Source organism: Callithrix jacchus, chromosome 7, assembly GCF_049354715.1.
Source record: "Callithrix jacchus isolate 240 chromosome 7, calJac240_pri, whole genome shotgun sequence".
NCBI classification, from domain to species: Eukaryota; Metazoa; Chordata; class Mammalia; order Primates; family Cebidae; genus Callithrix; species Callithrix jacchus.
The window spans coordinates 115,024,313-115,044,537 of NC_133508.1; the positions used below are offsets into that span (position 1 = coordinate 115,024,313).

The 20,225-nt window shown below is 39.4% G+C and overlaps 1 protein-coding gene across 16 annotated transcripts in view; it reads left to right on the forward strand.

The window, feature by feature from the left end:
- MIGA1 (mitoguardin 1) overlaps positions 1-20,225 on the forward strand; it is a 98,541-nt gene that overhangs the window by 17,388 nt on the left and 60,928 nt on the right. For all 16 annotated transcript variants that reach the window (XM_054236437.2, XM_078332286.1, XM_054236441.2 and 13 more), the window contains exons 4-7: positions 752-888; positions 5,189-5,315; positions 10,488-10,621; positions 11,903-12,026. In XM_054236437.2, coding sequence (XP_054092412.1) covers positions 752-888; positions 5,189-5,315; positions 10,488-10,621; positions 11,903-12,026 — 522 coding nt within the window. The remainder of the gene's footprint in view (positions 1-751; positions 889-5,188; positions 5,316-10,487; positions 10,622-11,902; positions 12,027-20,225) is intronic.

Here is a 20,225-nt window from a genome sequence, read left to right on the forward strand (position 1 = left end):
ATTCCTGTAATCCCAGCACTTTGGGAGGCCAAAGCAGGAGGATGGCTTGAGCCCAGGGGTTTAAAACAGCCTGGGTGACACAGTGGGACCACATCTCTACAAAAATAAAAATAAAAAATTAGCTAGGTGTGGTGGTACATGTCTGTTGTAGTCCCAGCTACTTGGGTGACTGAAGTGGGAGGATCACTTGACCCAGGAGGTCAATGCTGCAGTGAGCTGTGATTGCACCACTGCAACGCAGCCAGGGTGACAGAGTGAGATATTTTCACAAAAAAAGAAAAAGAAAATCCAAAAAACTAAGATATAATGTCTGCCTTAGAAGAATGGATAGTTGGGTAGAAGAGACAGAAGTATAACTAATTATAATGCAATGAGATATGGGTAAGCTTTAGATGTAATTCAGAAAAGGAAATGCCTGTATTTTTTTAAATTTACAGTTTAACAAAATCATAAATTTAACATAGTTGCCGGTATTTTTATACTGATTGCAATAGATGATTCAAATACCACTCTTATTAATTAGGTGAATATTTTACTCTTCATTTCAGAAACGGATTTTAGTAGTGTTAAAAAAAGATTATATCAAGATATAGATTTTAATAATGGTGTACATTTAATAATTTACACAATTGAATGATCTGTGTTTTAAAATTAGAAGCTTTCTGAATGAATATGATATAAACTCTGAAATTTTTACCTGAAACTTTTCATTGGATTTGATACTTTTAATATTAGTATGTTTATTTGATAGGTTCAAGTTGTTCCAGTAGCAGACAGAATTTGACATTATCTTTAAGTTCTACCAAAGACAAAGGATCTCAGTCTTGCAACTATGCTAATGGAGGACTTTTCAGTAAATACTCAGGTTCTGCACAGAGTTTGGCCTCTGTAAGTACAGAAAAAATATTATTTTTTTAAATTTTTGTTTATAAATCTTGTGATCGGTTAAAGTGTCATATACTTATAGTTCTTAGTATGGAAAGAATCTTAAGAAATCATCTGATTGAATCTGCTTTCATCAGGCAAGTAAAGTATCTGCTGACTGTTAAGTCAATTTGGTTCTAGGTTTCTTTGAATAAGTGATCTGGTGCCATGGGGACCTGTGAAAACAGTGTTCATGTGGAAGAATTGCTTCAAAATGAGATGTTCTTGTTTTCACTTATTTGTGGGAGCTAAAAAATTAAAACAATTGAATTCATGGAGCTAGAGAATAGAATGATAGTTACCAGAGGCTGGGAAAGGCAAGTGGGGGTGGAGGGGAAGTGGAATGGTTAATGGGTACAAAAATATATGCAGTTAGAATAAATAAGATCTAGTATTTGATAGCACAATAGGGTGACTACATTTGACATAATTTATTATACATAAAAAAATAACTAAAAAGGTATAACTGGATTATTTATAACACAAAGAAGGGGTACATGCTTAAAGATGAAGGTGATGGATACCCCATTCACCCTGATGTGATCTTTATATGTTGTATATATTAAAATGTTTTATGTAACCCATAAATATGTACAACTATTACATATCCACCAAAATCAAAAATTGAAATTAAAAAGCGTTATTAATTAAAAAAAATTAGCTGTTCTTCAAGAAGCTGGACGATACAGCCAGACTTTGTGCTGTGTCACAATAATCACTTGATGAGCCTACTTAGGTGAAAGTGTTTGGTTTGGTGAAGGCAAGTGTGAGGTTCTTCACCTTCTTTCGATCATTAATACAGTATTGACTGACAAGTGGGAGACTGCCCTTCTTTTTTTTAAGCATTAATTTTTTTTTTTTTTTTTAAAGATGGGTTTTCACCATGTTGGTCAGGCTGGTCTTCAACTCCTGGCCTCAGGTGATCCACCCGCCTCAGCCTCAGCTGAGCCACCACACCCGGCTTTTTTGAGCATGAATGTTAATACTGATTGACAAGTGAGGAATGAAGTTAGTATTTGTTTAAATGTAATATGATTTAAACATTAATTTTAAAAATACGTAGAATACATACCTGCCATCAAATACAGAGCAGGCAAAAGAATATACAATGAGAGCTGAGTGCTATGGTGTTGCCTATAGTCTCAGCTATTCAGAAGACTGAGGCAAGATCGCTTCAGTCTAGGAGTTTGAAGACAGCCTGGACAACATAGTGAAACCTTGTCTCATAAAATAAAATAAAATAAAATAAAATAAAATAAAATAAAATAAATGTGTTCCTGATCCACTCATTTCCCCTCCCTGGACACTAATCAACATTAACAGTTTCTTTTTTTTTTTTGAGAGGGAGTCTTGCTCTCTAGCCTAGACTGGAGCTCAGTGGCGCAAACTCTGCTCACTGCAACCTCCACCTCCCAGGTTCAAGCGATTCTCCTGCCTCAGGCTCCTAAGTAGCTGGGATTGCAAGCATGTGCCACCACACCTGGCTAATTGTTATATATATATATATATTTTTTTGCTTTGATTGTTATATTTTTAATAGGAGGTTTCACCATGTTGGCCAGGCTGGTCTTGAACTCCTGACCTCATGATCCACCCACCTTGGCTTCCCAAAGTGCTGGTATTACAGGCGTGAGCCACCGCACCTGTGCTGTATTCATTTTTTTCTTCATAGTTTATAGAACACCATATTCTGTTCTGTACCTTGCTTCTATATTTCATTGGAATATATAGCTGTCCTATTCTGTAATGCCTAAAAATATACTACATTTTTAAAGACTCTTCTAGGGTAGAAACAGCTAGATCAAAGGCCTGCAGACTTTCAGTTCCTCTGTGAAAGTGAGCAGCATAATAAGAATATGTTTATTATTTTTTTTTCTTGTCTTTTTGGCAGTGTATTGATGGAATATACCTACTCTTTTTTCTTTCCTTTCTTTTTTTTTTTGATATGGAGTCTCACTCTATTGCCCAGGCTGGAGTGCAGTGCTCTCTTCAACCTCCACCTCCTGGGTTCAAGTGATTCTCCTGCCTCAGCCTCCCAAGGAGCTGGGATTACAGGCATGTGCCACCACACCTGGCTAATTTTTGTATTTTTAATAGGGACAATGTTTCAACATGTTGGCTAGGCTGGTCTTGAACTCCTGACCTCAAGCGATCTGCGGCTTCGGCCTCCCAAAGTGCTGGGATTACAGGCATGTGCCACCACACCTGGCTAATTTTTGTATTTTTAGTAGGGACAATGTTTCAACATGTTGGCTAGGCTGGTCTTGAACTCCTGACCTCAAGCGATCTGCGGCTTCGGCCTCCCAAAGTGCTGGGATTACAGGCATGTGCCACCACACCTGGCTAATTTTTGTATTTTTAGTAGGGACAATGTTTCAACATGTTGGCTAGGCTGGTCTTGAACTCCTGACCTCAAGCAATCTGCGGCTTCGGCCTCCCAAAGTGCTGGGATTACAGGCGTGAGCCACCGTGCCTGGCTAGAATATGGCTTTTCTATAATGTGGACTTCCTCAATGTCTGAGAAGTGCCTCCTTTGAAATTCCTCAATTGAAAGTTGAAGCCCTTGTTGACTAGAAGTAGTAAGGTAAATTTCATGATAATAGTGTAACAAGTCTTTAGAATCACTGTACTATACTTGCCTAACTGAACTAGCCATTCCTCTGCCAGGGCTTCGAACTGCTTAGATTTTCTGTCTCTTAGGCAGTAGATAAAGTGTCGAAACAGGGATCATGATGTCAAAAGTGGAAAGGAGGGGACGGAGTCCACAAAATTTGGTGACTGAATATGAGAAGTGTGGGAAGAGACTTTGAAGATGAAATCCTGTTTTACAGTTTGAGAAATTATGGGAATGGAAACACTATTAGTGAGCTTGGGAGGAGGAAGAGGTTTTGTTGCAGGAGATGCTGAGCCCCTTTTTTGATATACAATCTTGAGTATATGTATGGCGCCACATTTGCTACATTCTGAGAAACGTGTCGTTAGATGATTTTCTTATGTGAACATCATACTGTGTACAGAAAAGAAAGTGCCTGTATTTTGTTAAATTTACAATTCAACAAAAATATAAATTTAACATAGTTGCCAGTATTGTTATACTGATTACAGTAGACTGTTCAAATATGACCCTAATTAGTAAGGTGAATAATTTATTTAAGAAGCAGCATAATCTGTACACTACATGTTGTAACCTGTTGCTCCTAGACTACAAACCTGTACCACATGCGACTGTACTGAATACTGTAGGCAATTGAAACACAATGGTATTTGTGTATCTAAACATAGAAAAAGTACAGTAAAAATACAATTTTGTAATTTTATGGTAGGATCCACTGTTATATATGCGGTCCGTTGTTGACCCAGATGTTATGTTGAAAGTGTCTATAGTTAGTTTGAGATGCCAGCGGAAGAGCCAAATGGAGTTGCCGAAAAGGCAAATGAAAATATGGACTTAGATTTCTCAAAACTGAACTGGAATTAGGGATTTGAGAATCATCTGCATAGATATGATTGAAATGATTCGTTCAGTGGACCTTGCTAGGAAAGGGCATTTACAAAGATGATGGTGGCTTTTTATTTTTTTGAGATGGAGTTTCACTCTTGTTGCCCAGGCTGGAGTGCAATGGCACAATCTTGGCTCACTGCAACCTCCACCTCTCAGGTTCAAGTGATACTCCTGCCTCAGCCTCTCGAGTAGCTGGGATTGCAGGCGTATGCCACCATACCCAGCTAATTTTGTATCGTAGTAGAGACAGGGTTTCTCCCTGTTGGTCAGGCTGGTCTCAAACTCCCGACCTCAGGTGATTCAACCACCTCAGCCTCCCAGAGTGCTGGGATCATAGGCATGAGCCACCACGCCCGGCAATAGTGGCTTTTTTATTTTAGGTATCATTTAGCAGAGACTCAGCATTGTAAAACATTCTAAAAGAAAAATAAGCTAGCTACCTTAAATCAAAGTAGGTATAGATAAAATTTATAAGTAAATGCTTAAAACAATAAATGATATAAACATAACTGCCTGATTTCTGTTGGAAATAAGTGATTTACATTCAAAATATTCTACTTGTATATTTTTGAGCAAACAGGCTTAGAATAGTCATATGACTTCTAAATTTGATTGAATATCATCAGAATTGTTTCTTCATGTGGAAATTACATGGATTGTCTTACACTAATAAGATTTATATAAATAATCTGTAAATATAAAAGATCATAGCATACTATAATGAGAGAGATTTGAAGTAACTTCTGTCCATCTTAATTTTAGGTCCAGAGTGTCAATTCTTGTCATAGCTGTGCTTGTGGCAATTCTAATTCCTGGGACAAAGCAGATGAAGATGATATTAAGCTTGTTAATATTCCTGTGACGACTCCAGAGAACTTATACTTAATGGGTAGGAATAAGATGATAACATTTTAAGATATTGTGCTTACATTTAATTTGTTTTGTTTTTGTTTTTTATTTATTGAGACAGACAGGGTCTTGCTCTGTCGCCCAGGCTTGAGTACAGTGTCGCGATTGCTGCTCATTGCACCCTCAACCTCCCAGGCCCAAGTGATCCTCCCACCTTAGCACCTGAGTAGCTGGGACCACAGGTGCATGCCACCACGCCCAGCTAATTTTTAAAAAATTTTTTGTAGAGATGGGGTTTTGTCATGTTGCCAGGTTGGTCTTGAACTCCTGAGCTCAAGCAATCTGCCCATCTCAGCCTCCCAAAGTATTGGGATTAAGGCCTTAGCCAGTATGGTCAGTGGTAAATTGAAATTAAAAAACAGCGAATTGTTCTAAGAGAAGCAACTATAATTTTAAATGTTCTTCCATCTGTTGTTTAATCTTCATAACATCATACATTGTATTAGTTTAAACTAATACAACAAAATTAAAACAACAGAAATTTATTCACTCAGTTTTGGAGACCAGAAGTTCATTATCACCGGACTGAAATCAAGATGTCAGTAGAGCCATGCTCTCTCTGGAGGCTTAGGGGAAAATATGTTCCTGACCTCTTGCAGCTTTTGGTGGGCTTCCACCATTGTTTGGCTTGTGTCCACATCATTCCAATCTCTAGCTTTGTCTTCGTGTCACATTCTCCAAATCTCTCCCTATATCCCTCTCTCTCTCTCTCTTTTGCTTGAGACAGAGTCTTTACTCTGTCACCCAGGCTGGAGTGCAGTGGTGCAACATCGGCTCACTGCAACCTCCACCTCTGACTTTCAAGCAATTCTCAAGCCTTAGCCTCCCAAGTGGTTGGGCTTTCAGGTGTGTACCACCACGCCCAGCTAATTTTTTGTATTTTTAGTAGAGACGAGGTTTCACCATGTTAGCCAGTCTGGTCTTAAACTCCTAAGCTCAGGTGATTTGCCCACCTCAGCCTCCTAAAGTGCTGGGATTACGGGTGTAAGCCACTATGCCGAGTCACCTCTGTCTTACAAGGACACTTTTGGTTAGATTTGGGGCCCACCAGATAAATTAGGATAATGTCCCTGTATGAGGATTCTTAATTACGTCTACAAAGATGTAAGATGTTACCTTTATTTATAAGTTTACAGCTTCTAGGAATTAGGATCTAATATCTTTGGATGACCATTATTCAGCCTGCTACACTATCAACCTAATCTGTTGACTCTTATGTAACAAATCTATCAGAATTCACTTTACTAAATCTGTTTTATCTAGTAGCTATTATGTGTATTGTTATGTCTAGAAAAAAAATTTAAATAGAAGGAAGGCCTTCTGTGTTTCGCATCTCAGTGTTTCTCTTGACTTGACCATGAACATGTCTGCAGAGCCTCACTGAAGCCCTGAAGAAGAACCAAATGCACCTGTTGTTGAATCAAAAGATTCAAATGGTTTTCCCTGTTCTCTATGCTGTTTCAGGCTGTCTTCCTTTTAATGGAAATGCATACTAAATAAAAAACAAAACCAGTAAGCCTGATGTAGCCCTGGCCATTGAGCAGTAAAGGGACTGATGACTTGGTATAGAAGGACTGAGTACCTTGGAATGCATTCCCACTCTCTAGAATAGCTAGACTATATCATCTCCACTACCATCACAGTGGGTACTCCTATGAGGAAAGAAGCAAGAGTAGTTCCTTTGCCACCTATTCCAAAGGTCTCCAGAAAGTCAAATTCACTATGTTTCTAGATTATGTCTAGTAAACTTATACTCACAGCTTCTGTTAATATTGCAAGTTCATGGCTGAGTATGGTGGCATGTACCTGTAGTCTTAGCTACTTGGGAGGCTAAAGCAGGAGGATCACTTGAGCCCAGGAGTTCAGGGTTACAGTGAGCTAATTGTGCTACTGCACTCCAGCCTGGGTGACAGAGCGAGCTTTTTCTTTCTTTCTTTCTTTCTTTTTTTGTTATTTAGTTTTTCGTTCATAATCATAAACTTAACTCTGCAATCCAGCTAGGCATGGAAGGGAACAAGGAAAACATGGAACACAAAGAGAACTGCATGGAGAGCACAAAGATTCTAGGATACTGTGAGTAAATGGGGTGGAGGGATGCTCTCCTGAGCTACAGAAGGAATGGTCTGGTGGTTAAGATAAAACACAAGTCAAACTTATTAATGAGATGTCCACTGTCTGCAATGGTGATCTTCTTGCTGGTCTTGCTATTCCTGGACCCAGCACGCTCCATGGCCTCCACAATATTCATGCCTTCTTTCACCTTGCCAAAGACCACATGCTTGCCATCCAGCCACTCAGTCTTGGCAGTGCAGATGAAAAACTGGAACCATTTGTGTTGGGTCCAGCATTTGCCATGGACAAGATGCTAGGACCTGTATGCTTTAGAATGAGTTCTCGTCATCAAATTTCTCCCCGTAGATGGACTTGCCACCAGTGCCATTATGGCATGTGAAGTCACCACCCTGACACATAAACCCTAGAATAATTCTGTGAAAGCAGGTACCTTTAAAACCAAATCTTTTCTCTCCAATGCTCGAGCACAAAAGTTTTCTGCTGTCTTTGGAACTTTGTCTGCAAACACCTCGAAGGAGGTGCAGCCCAAGGGCGCACCATCAGTGGCAATTTTGAAGAACACGGTGGGGTTGAGCATGGCTGATAGTACAGGGTCCCAGCAGCAGCGGCATCTGCAAAGCCGCCCTTTTTCTTAAACAAAAAAAAAAAGCAAAACAAAAAACAAACAAAAAAACCCCAGAATATTAAAAATTCAAATTGAAGAGAAATAGAGCAAAACTAGAGACACCATAGGGGATCTTTGTGTTATAGGATTAAGATTGGTAGGAGTCCTGTGGATCACCTGGTATCGTCACCCATCTGTTTCAATTCTCTTTATAAAATTGATGACATTAAAAAGAGATTGGTGACATATGTTTGACTTGCTGTTACAAAACTGGATATTTGGTAGTCTGGGCTATATTCTATAGTGAGGTGGGACATGGTACTTCTTGAGGAGACAGCTTTTATCTTTGTATTATACAACTGTGCTGTAAAATAGTTCTTCCTGAAGCCAAGTGTGCTGGCACATGCTTGTAGTCCCAGCTACTTGAGAGGCTGAAGTGGGAGAATCACTTGAGCCCAGGAGTACAGGACCAACTTGGGCAACATTGTGAGACCCCCATCTCTAAAAAAAGAGACCAAAAAAACTAAAAAATAAAAAAAAATTCTACCTGTGTTCATATGTTCAGCCAGAATAATAAATGTGTAGAAGGGATAGTGTAAGAAAAGGATGAAGGAATTAGAGTTGTGTAACTTGGAGAAAGGAGAGTAGATAGTAATATAATTGGTTTTTGTGTTCATAAATGTTTTAGGAGGAAGAGTCAAAAGCTATTCTTTGCTACAGAAAATCGAATAAGAAGGAAAGGCCTACATTTCATTTTTAAGAAATTTTAGGCCAGGTATGGTGGCTCACACCAGTAATCCCAGAACTTAGGGAGGCTCTGTGGGAGGATTGCTTGAGCCCAGGAGTTTGAGACTAGCCTGGGTGACATAGTGAAACCTCATCTCTACAAATACATAAATATATTTAAAAAAAAAAAAAAAGAGGCTGGGCGTGGTGGCTCACGCCTGTAATCCCAGGACTTTGGGAGGCAAAGGTGAGTGGATCACCTGAGGTCAGGAGTTCGAGACCAGCATGGTCAAACATGGCAAAAACCTGTCTCTACTAAAAATACAAAAATTAGGCAGGCATGGTGGTACATGCCTGTAATCACAGCTACTCAGGAGGCTGAGGCAGGAGGTTGCAGTGAGCCGAGATGGTGCCACTGTACTCCAGCCTGGGCCACAGAATGAGACACTGTTTCAAAATAATAATAATAATAATAATAAATAAAAAAGAAATTTTATTCATTTAGGATTGTAGGTTCTGAATCTGAAGAAATGACTTGAGAGGTATTTTTTAGCTACCATATTTTTAAAACATCGTGAGAATGACTTGTCCAGATTCTTAAGCAGCTTTTACATATCTTTTTCTTTAATATTTAACATTTTAAAAATACTTTAAAAGTGAAGTTTTAAACTATTTTTGTTTTGTTTGAAGTGCTTATTTTTCTAAGCCTTTTTAAAAAAATTATTTGTAGAAAAAGAAGCACATGTTCATCTGTTTTCCCACAAAGCTTTCTCTCAGCAAGGACATGAAATTTCTACTTGGACTATAACTGACTTTTGATAGGTTCATTCAGTATCTTGCAGATTTTTAACTCTGGCCCTCCAATTTATCCAAATCAGTCTGTTGGGATCATAGTGGTTCAGGACACCCTTTAGGGAACAAAAGGTGGAAAAGACTTTATTTTAGACATCTATATTATTATCTTTTCTTCAGCTTTACTTTTTTTTTTTTTTTTTTTTGAGACAATGTCTTGCTCTGTTGCCCAGGTTGGAGTGCAATGGCACGATCTTGGCTCACTGCAACCTCTGCCTCCTGGGATCAAGCCAGTTCTCCTGACCCAGCCTCCCGAGTAGCCATGATTACAGGCGCATATCACCACACCTGGCTGATTTTTAAATTTTTAGTAGAAAAAATTTTTTACACTATCTTACACTATCCCTTCTACACCATGTTGGCCAGAGTGGTCTCAATCTCCTGACCTCAGGTAATCTACCTACCTCAGCCTCCCAAAATGCTGGTATTATAGGTGTGAGCCACCTCACCTGGCCATCTTCAGCTTTGCTTTCTTCTTCTGAGAACTTACAAAACAGTAGCTTTTTGTAAACTGGTTTCTTCTGCCTGTTAGTTTTCCTTTTAATTTACAGGGATTAGTTGTGTGACTGTAAAAAGTAACTGTTACTCTTAAACTTTTGATGAACTCATGATATTATTTTAGAAAAATTCTGAGCACCATATACATTTGTGTTGTATTTTTAAAGAAATGAAAACATATTGGCCATTTTGTCCCTGATTTTTGGTTAACTGGAACCATAGGTTGAGAATATATTGGGAAATTAAGATTCTACCACGAAATGATGTGTGATTCTTTAGTGTCAAAAATTAGTCAGACTGTGCCATTGGTGATAATGTATGAAAGCATTTCAAACCCCATATAATTTTATTTCGGCATTGGTATTGCTCACTTAAAATTGTTCTGTTCTTAATTTTTAGGTATGGAATTGTTTGAAGAGGCATTGCGTCGATGGGAACAAGCTCTAACCTTTCGCAATAGACAGGCTGAAGATGAGGCCTGTGGTTCCATTAAGATGGGTGCAGGAGATGCCATTGCTGAAGAAAATGTAGATGTAAGGGTGATTTATTTGAGTGGTCTTCATAATATTATAAGAATCAAACTATTTTTTTTTTAATAGAGATGGTGTCTCACTGTGTTGCCCAAGCTGAGTCTTGAGCTCTTGGGCTCAAGCGATCCTCCTGCCTTGTCCTCTGAGTAGTTAGGACTATGGGCATGCACCACCATGCCTGGCTAATTTTAAAATTTTTTGTAAAGATGGCATCTCACTATGTTGCCCAGGCTGGTCTTGAACTCCTGGCCTCAGGTGATCCTTTCACTTTGACCTCCCAGAATGCTGGGATTATAGACATGAGCCAAGGTGTGCCTAGCCCAGGGTATTTTTTTAATGTTGATTCAGTGTATTTGCTTTGTATGGCATTTGATAGAACTATTTTTGTCTTCTTCCTTGGGACTGTGTGGGGTATTTCTTTTTGTTGTTGTTGTTCGTTTTTTTAATTTATTTGTGTGGGGTATTTCTTATTGGTCTTTTTCTATTCAGTTAGTTGTAAATGCCAGATTTACCATTCATCAAGTTTATTAATTTTTCCAGGATATGCAAAATAAGCAGACTGGTTTCTAAAGGATTTTTCTAAAGAAATGGGGTCTTGCTATGTTGCCCAGACTGTAGTAAAGTGGTTGTTCATAGGAACAAATCATAGTGCACTGTATCCCAGAACTCCTGCCTCAGCTCAAGCAATTCTGCCTCAGTCTCCCAAGCAGTTGGGACTGCAGGCGCGTTCTACCTTGTCTGGCTTGGAGTTTTTTTAAGTTTGATTTGTGCTTTGGGATTAATTGTTATTATGTTCATAATAACACATCGAGGTATAGAGCTGGACTAGTCCTTACTGATCATTTAGTTAAGCTAGTTATTCTCAAACTTAAGAATGCATAAGAATCACCTAGAGAACTTGTTAAAACACAGATTTGGAAGCTCCACCCCATGGGTTTCTCATTGACTAGGACTGGGATGGATCCCAAGAATTTGCATTTCTACCAAGTTCTTGGGTGATAATGAAGCTGCTGGCTCAGGGACCTTATTTGAGAACTCCCGATCTAGTCTAACTCCTTAATTTTATAGGTAAAGAAACTGAATCACTAAGAACTAAGGTAATTTTGCCAAAGACACAGCTAGAACCCAGGCCTCTTGACTGCTGCTGCTGTACTATTTCCACCATCTATGAGTAGTTTTTTTCACAGTGTTCATTTTCTTTGCCTTTTATTTAAAAGTGGAAAAATATATAGAATCTTAACATTAGAATTAAATTTGTTATATGTGCTTTTTCTCTCCTTGTAGGATATTATTAGTACTGAATTTATCCATAAACTTGAAGCTCTGCTGCAGAGAGCCTATCGTCTCCAAGAGGAGTTTGAAGCTACCCTTGGGGCATCTGATCCTAATTCCCTTGCTGATGATATTGGTAAGATGGATATTTTATATGCTTTTTATGAAATGTTTGCTTTTCTTTTATATTGTTGGAATTAATTGAATGAGTGTCTGTCTTATGTATTAATAGGTTACTTAAAAAAATAGCCAAGAGAAAAAAATTCTGTCATATTTCTTTTTTAATTTGTTTTAATTTTTAAATGAACTAATGACCTTAGGATATAAATTCAAGTACTTATCATAGGCAGGATGGTGACATTATTTTAAAATATATTGGGGGTGAAAAAAATTTAGTTAGAGTGTTGGAGAGAGAAAAGAATAAACAAAAATATACAAATGGGACAGAGACTCACCACTTCAGAAATGTCCATGTAATATTACTTAAAATATTTTAAAGAATTAAAGCTCTTGGACCCCACTTTAATTGCAGGATATCTGTTGATGTAAGTAGTCAATACATACATCATTATGGGCCATTACCTTTCTTTCTTTCTTTAAAGAGAAAAGAGTTTTAAAAAGTTGTTTGTTTGTTTGTTTTTGAGACAGGATGTCTGTATCCCAGGTGGGAGTGCAGTGACACGATGGCAGTGCACTGCAGCCTTGGCCTCTTGAGTGCAAGTGATCAACCTGCCTCTGCCTCCCAAGTATATGGGACTGTAGACACATGCCACCATGCCTGGCTAATTAAAAAAAATTTTTTTGTGTGGAGACAAGGTGAGGTTCTTTTTTTTTCTTTTTGAGATGGAGTTTCACTCACTCTTGTCACCCAGTCCTGGGAGCAGTGGTATGATCTCGACTCACCTCAACCTCTGCCTCCTGAGTTCATGCAGTTCTCTTGCCTCAGTCTCCCGAGTAGCTGAGATTATAGGCATGTGCCACCATACACAGCTAATTTTTGTATTTTTAGTAGAGGCAAGGTTTCACCATGTTGGCCAGGCTGGTCTTGACCTCATGACCTCAGGTGCTCCCAAAGTGCTGGAATTACAGGCGTGAGCTGCTGTGCCTGGCCAAGGTGAAGTTTTTGAATGAAGTCTTGGAAGAAAGGAATGATTAAAGGTTTTCTTCTTCAACTTCTATAAATGCCCCCAAAGAAAGAAGAAGACCAAATAATATGTTTGGTTTTTTTTGGGGGGGGGGGTCAAAAATAATTTAAGTCTTTCTAGTATGAAGAGGATTGTTGTTTTCCAATTTAAAAAAAAAAAAGCTAAGGAGTTTTAACTTTTTCCACATTGGTACTGAAAGCAGCTGCGTTTTGAGATATTTATATCTCTATGCATTTTGAATTTAGGTAAAAGATTTTGTTTGTATTAGAATTATGAATTTCTGTGAATATGTCATAAGGTTATATGAACTCTCTTTGGTCTCTACTTTGTCATACTATTATTGTCACCAAACATTATTAGATGAGTGTGTTTTAGTAGCTTCTCTGCTATTAGCATAGGCATAATGTTTTGACATACCTAGGAGATTAGAGTCTAGAAAAAAAAAAGTAGGCAGTATTCATATCAACAAATGTAATTTGTCAAAGCCTTATATTAATTTTTTCTATAGTTTCTTGTATAACTTTAATTAGAATGTCATTTATGATAGTAAGTAGGAGAAAGAACAGAGAAAAGGAACTTTTTAAAACCTCAAATGTAGAATGAGAATGGAACAACCAGAAAAGTGGCAAGGGACACCACAGAGAAAAGTAAGTAGGGAGAGAGGAGGACTCAAGATGACGCTGTGAGAACAACCCAGGATTGAAGCTCTCGGTGCATGCGCGGAGAGGGTGAGTCAGGGCCGCATTTCCAGACGGATCTTTGTTGCCCACAGAACGGGGAAATTCCCAGGTATAAAAGAGACGCGGGACGCCAGGCAGAGGTTTTGACTGGTGTAGCTGGCAGCCGGTGTGGCAGTGGCCCGTGCCGTAGTGCAGCGGCGCTAAACAGCGCCCTGCACAAAGCGCACTGGTCCGGGTGCCCTGTTGAACCGGCAACCTGAGACTTGAGAGGGCTGAACTTGAGACTGAACAGGACTTGGACAGTGAGCCAGCCCAGGAGATTCCAGGGACACAGCGTTTGGGGTAGCAAAGTGCCACAAACAAAATGGCGATTCCAAAAACGCTCCTGGTGGAGAGGTTCCCTGAGAGCGCAGCTCCGTGGGGGAGGGGCGTCCGCCATTACCGAGGCGACCCGCCCCTACTGAGGTACACGCCCATTGCTGACGCAGCCTGACATTGCCGAGGCAACCCGCTACAATAGAGAGACTCCACCGCAGGGCGTAGCCCGTAGCAGCCGGGCGGAGACCACAGCATAAGGGCAGAGCCTGCAGCAACAGGGCGAACGTCACACCAACAGGGTGGAGCCTCGGCAGGCAAATAGTGACTAGACTGCCTCCTAGCTGGGAAGGACAGCACAACGGACACTCAAAAATAAAGCCCCAACCCCCCCAGACAGAGCATATGAGAAAAAAAAAGGGTTTTCTTATGAGTTCTGTTGCAGCAGAATTAAACATAGCAGCCTAACAGCCCTGAATGAACAACAGAGCTCACAGCTCAGCAATTGAGCTCCTATAAAGTACAGACTGTCTCCTCAAGCAGCTCCCTGACCCCTCTATATCCAAAAGACTGACATTTGGCAGGCATCATTCTGGGACAAAGATAGCAGAAAAAGAAACTGGTAGCATCCCTCACTGTTCTGCAGCTGCTATAGGTGCACCCCAGACAAGCAGGGCCTGGAGTGGACCTCAGCAGTTGTACAGTGGAGGGGCTAGACTTGTAGAAGGAAAACCAAGCAACAGAAATGCTTCATCATCAACAATCTGGGCATCCATTCATTTAATTAAAAATTTTAAAAAAAAGAAAAAAAGATAAGTAAGTAGGAAAAAATTATAAATATAAGTAGGAAAGAGGAAGAGGATCCTGAGACTTTTAATGTCTTACTCTAGGAATGGAGACTTTGTCTATGCTGTCTAATCTTCAGCAGTTTCTTTTAGCATCATGATAAGGATCTGTGGATGCGTAATTTTTGTTCTTTTAGTCTTGTAATACGTATCACAGATTTGGTTCTGTTTGGCATGCCTTGGCACATTTTTTCTATATCCTTCTGTAGAGGTTGGCTGCGTCTGTCTCATGTCTTCAGCTTAAAAAGATTCCTTGGGTACAGTCTCAGAGGTCTGCTTTAGATTCTTGTTGCTTTTGGACAAGAAGACCTCTGGGCATGTGGCTTAGTTTCTGGAGTCTTCAAGTTGTTTCTTTTTTTTTTTTTATTCTTATTTTTTTATTGCATTTTAGGTTTTGGGGTACATGTGCAGAGCATGCAATACAGTTGCATAGGTACACACATGGCAGTGTGTTTTGTTTGCTTTCACCCCTTCACCCACATTTGGCGTTTCTCCCCAGGCTATCCCTCCCCACCTCCCCCTCCCACTGGCCCTCCCCTTTTCCCCCTAATAGACCCCAGTGTTTAGTACTCCCCTCTCTGTGTCCATGCGTTCTCATTTTTCATCACCTGCCTATGAGTGAGAATATGCGGTGTTTCATTTTCTGTTCTTGTGTCAGTTTGCTGAGAATGATGTTCTCCAGATTCATCCATGTCCCTAGAAATGACACGAACTCATCATTTCTGATTGCTGCATAATATTCCATGGTGTATATGTGCCACATTTTCCCAATCCAGTCTATCATCAATGGGCATTTGGGTTGATTCCAGGTCTTTTCTATTGTAAACAGTGCTGCAATAAACATTCGTATGCATGTGTCCTTATAGTAGAACGATTTATAGTCCTTTGGGTATATACCCAGTAATGGGATTGCTGGGTCAAATGGAATTTCTATTTCTAAGGCCTTGAGGAATCGCCACACTGTCTTCCACAATGGTTGAACTAATTTACACTCCCACCAACAGTGTAAAAGTGTTCCTTTTTCTCCACATCCTCTCCAGCATCTGTTGTCTCCAGATTTTTTAATGATCGCCATTCTAACTGGCGTGAGATGGTATCTCAATGTGGTTTTGATTTGCATCTCTCTGATGACCAGTGATGATGAGCATTTTTTCATATGATTGTTGGCCTCATATATGTCTTCTTTCGTAAAGTGTCTGTTCATATCCTTTGCCCACTTTTGAATGGGCTTGTTTGTTTTTCTTCTGTAAATCTGTTTGAGTTCTTTGTAAATTCTGGATATCAGCCCTTTGTCAGATGGGTAAACTGCAAAAATTTTTTCCCATTCTGTTGGTTGCCGATTCACTCTAGTGACTGTTTCTTTTGCTGTGCAGAAGCTGTGGAGTTTGATTAGGTCCCGTTTGTCTATTTTGGCTTTTGTTGCCAATGCTTTTGGTGTTTTGTTCATGAAGTCCTTGCCTACTCCTATGTCCTGGATAGTTTTGCCTAGATTTCCTTCTAGGGTTTTTATGGTGACAGGTCTTATGTTTAAATCCTTAATCCATCTGGAGTTAATTTTAGTGTAAGGTGTCAGGAAGGGGTCCAGTTTCTGCTTTCTGCACATGGCTAGCCAGTTTTCCCAACACCATTTGTTAAATAGGGAATCCTTTCCCCATTGCTTGTTTTTGTCAGGTTTATCAAAGATTGTATAGTTGTAGATATGTTGTGTTGCCTCCGGTGCCTCTGTTTTGTTCCACTGGTCTATATCTCTGTTTTGGTACCAGTACCATGCTGTTTTGATTACTGTAGCCTTGTAGTATAGTTTGAAATCCAGTAGTGCGATGCCCCCTGCTGTGTTCTTTTTGCTTAGAATTGATTTGGCTATGCGGGCTCTCTTTTGGTTCCATATGAAGTTCATGGTGGTTTTTTTCCAGTTCTGTGAAGAAAGTCAATGGTAGCTTGATGGGGATAGCGTTGATTCTGTAAATTACTTCAGGCAGTATAGCCATTTTCATGATATTAATTCTTCCTAACCATGAACATGGAATGTTTCTCCATCTGTTTGTGTCCTCTCTTATTTCGTTGAGCAGTGGTTTGTAGTTCTCCTTGAAGAGGTCCCTTACGTTCCTTGTGAGTTGTATTCCAAGGTATTTTATTCTTTTTGTAGCAATTGAGAATGGCAGTTCGTTCTTGATTTGGCTTTCTTTAAGTCTGTTATTGGTGTAGACGAGTGCTTGTGATTTTTGCACATTGATTTTATATCCTGAGACTTTGCTGAAGTTGCTTATCAGTTTCAGGAGTTTTTGGGCTGAGGCGATGGGGTCTTCTAGGTATACTATCATGTCGTCTGCAAATAGAGACAGTTTGGCTTCCACCTTTCCTATTTGAATACCCTTTATTTTTTTTTCTTGCCTGATTGCTGTGGCTAGAACTTCCAGTACTATATTGAATAGGAGTGGTGAGAGAGGGCATCCTTGTCTAGTGCTGGCTTTCAAAGGGAATGCTTCCAGTTTTTGCCCATTCAGTATGATATTGGCTGTCGGTTTGTCATAAATAGCTTTTATTCCTTTGAGATACGTTCCATCGATACCGAGTTTATTGAGGGTTTTTAGCATAAAGGGCTGTTGAATTTTGTCAAATGCCTTCTCTGCGTCAATTGAGATAATCATGTGGTTTTTGTTTTTGGTTCTGTTTATGTGGTGAATTACGTTTATAGACTTGCGTATGCTGAACCAGCCTTGCATCCCCGGGATGAATCCTACTTGATCATGATGAATACGTTTTTTGATTTGCTGTTGCAATCGGCTTGCCAATATTTTATTGAAGATTTTTGCATCTATGTTCATCATGGATATTGGTCTGAAGTTTTCTTTTCTTGTTGGATCTCTGCCGGGTTTTGGTATCAGGATGATGTTGGTCTCATAAAATGATTTGGGAAGGATTCCCTCTTTTTGGATTATTTGGAATAGTTTTAGAAGGCATGGTACCAGCTCCTCTTTGTGTGTCTGGTAGAATTCGGCTGTGAACCCGTCTGGACCTGGGCTTTTTTTGTGTGGTAGGCTCTTAATTGCTGCCTCGACTTCTGACCTTGTTATTGGTCTATTCATAGTTTCAGCTTCCTCCTGGTTTAGGCTTGGGAGGACACAGGAGTCCAGGAATTTATCCATTTCTTCCAGGTTTACTAGTTTATGTGCATAGAGTTGTTTGTAATATTCTCTGATGATGGTTTGAATTTCTGTGGAATCTGTGGTGATTTCCCTTTATCATTTTTTATTGCATCTATTTGGTTGTTCTCTCTTTTCTTTTTAATCAATCTGGCTAGTGGTCTATTTTGTTGATCTTTTCAAAAAACCAGCTCTTGGATTTATTGATTTTTTGAAGGGTTTTTCGTGTCTCAATCTCCTTCAGTTCAGCTCTGATCTTAGTTATTTCTTGTCTTCTGCTGGGTTTTGAGTTTTTTTAATCTTGCTCCTCTAGCTCTTTCAATTTTTACGATAGAGTGTCAATTTTGGATGTCTCCATTCTCCTCATATGGGCACTTATTGCTACATACTTTCCTCTAGAGACTGCTTTAAATGTGTCCCAGAGATTCTGGCATGTTGTGTCTTCGTTCTCATTGGTTTCGAAGAACTTCTTTATTTCTGCCTTCATTTCATTGTTTATCCAGTCAACATTCAAGAGCCAGTTGTTCAGTTTCCATGAAGCTGTGCGGTTCTGGGTTGGTTTCTGAATTCTGAGTTCTAACTTGATTGCACTATGGTCTGAGAGGCTGTTTGTTATGATTTCAGTTGTTTTGCATTTGTTGAGCAGTGCTTTACTTCCAATTATGTGGTCAATTTTAGAGTAGGTGTGATGTGGTGCTGAGAAGAATGTATATTCTGTGGATTTGGGGTGGAGAGTTCTGTATATGCCTATCAGGTTCGCTTGCTCCAGGTCTGAGTTCAAGCCCTGGATATCCTTGTTGATTTTCTGTCTGGTTGATCTGTCTAATATTGACAGTGGAGTGTTAAAGTCTCCCACTATTATTGTGTGGGAGTCTAAGTCTCTTTGTAAGTCATTAAGAACTTGCCTTATGTATCTGGGTGCTCCTGTATTGGGTCCATATATGTTTAGGATCGTTAGCGCTTCTTGTCGTATCGATCCTTTTACCATTATGTAATGGCCTTCTTTGTCTCTTTTGATCTTTGTTGCTTTAAAGTCTATTTTATCAGAGATGAGAATTGGAACTCTTGCTTTTTTTTGTTCTCCATTTGCTTGGTAAATCTTCCTCTGTCTCTTTATTTTGAGTCTTTGTGTATCCTGGCATGTGAGATGGGTTTCCTGAATACAGCACACTGATGGGTTTTGGATTTTTATCCAATTTGCCAGTGTGTGTCTTTTGATTGGTGCATTTAGTCCATTTACATTTAGGGTTAATATTGTTATGTGTGAATTTGATACTGCCATTTTGATGCTAAGTGGCCGTTTTGCCCGTTAGTTGTTGTAGATTCTTCATTATGTTGATGCTCTTTAGCATTTAGTGTGATTTTGGAATGACTGGTACTGGTTGTTCCTTTCTATGTGTAGTGCCTCTTTTAGGAGCTTTTGTAAAGCAGGCCTGGTGGTGACAAAATCTCTGAGTACTTGCTTGTTCGCAAAGGATTTTATTTTTCCTTCACTTATGAAGCTCAGTTTGGCTGGATATGAAATTCTGGGTTGAAAGTTCTTTTCTTTAAGGATGTTGAATATTGGCCCCCACTCTCTTCTGGCTTGTAGTGTTTCTGCCGAGAGATCTGCTGTGGATCTGATGGGCTTCCCTTTGTGGGTAACCCGACCTTTCTCTCTGGCTGCCCTTAGTATTTTCTCCTTCATTTCAACCTTGTTGAATCTGACGATTATGTGCCTTGGGGTTGCTCTTCTTGCAGAATATCTTTGTGGTGTTTTCTGTATTTCCTGCATTTGAGTGTTGACCTGTCTTGCTAGGTGGGGGAAATTTTCCTGGATGATGTTTTGAGGAGTATTTTCCAGCTTGGATTCATTCTCTTCATCCCCTTCTGGTACACCTATCAAACGTAGGTTAGGTCTTTTCACATAGTCCCACATTTCTTGGAGACTTTGCTCATTTCTTTTTGCACTTTTTTATCTGATCTTGGTTTTTCGTTTTATTTCATTGAGTTGATCTTCGACTTCAGATATTCTTTCTTCTGCTTGGTCAATTCGGCTATTGAAACTTGTGCATGCTTCACGAAGTTCTCGTATTGTGTTTTTCAGCTCCTTTAGTTAATTCATATTCCTCTCTAAGTTATCCATTCTTTTCATCATTTCCTCAAATCTTTTTTCATATCTTTTTTCAAGGTTCTTAGTTTCTTTGCATTGATTTAATACATGTTCT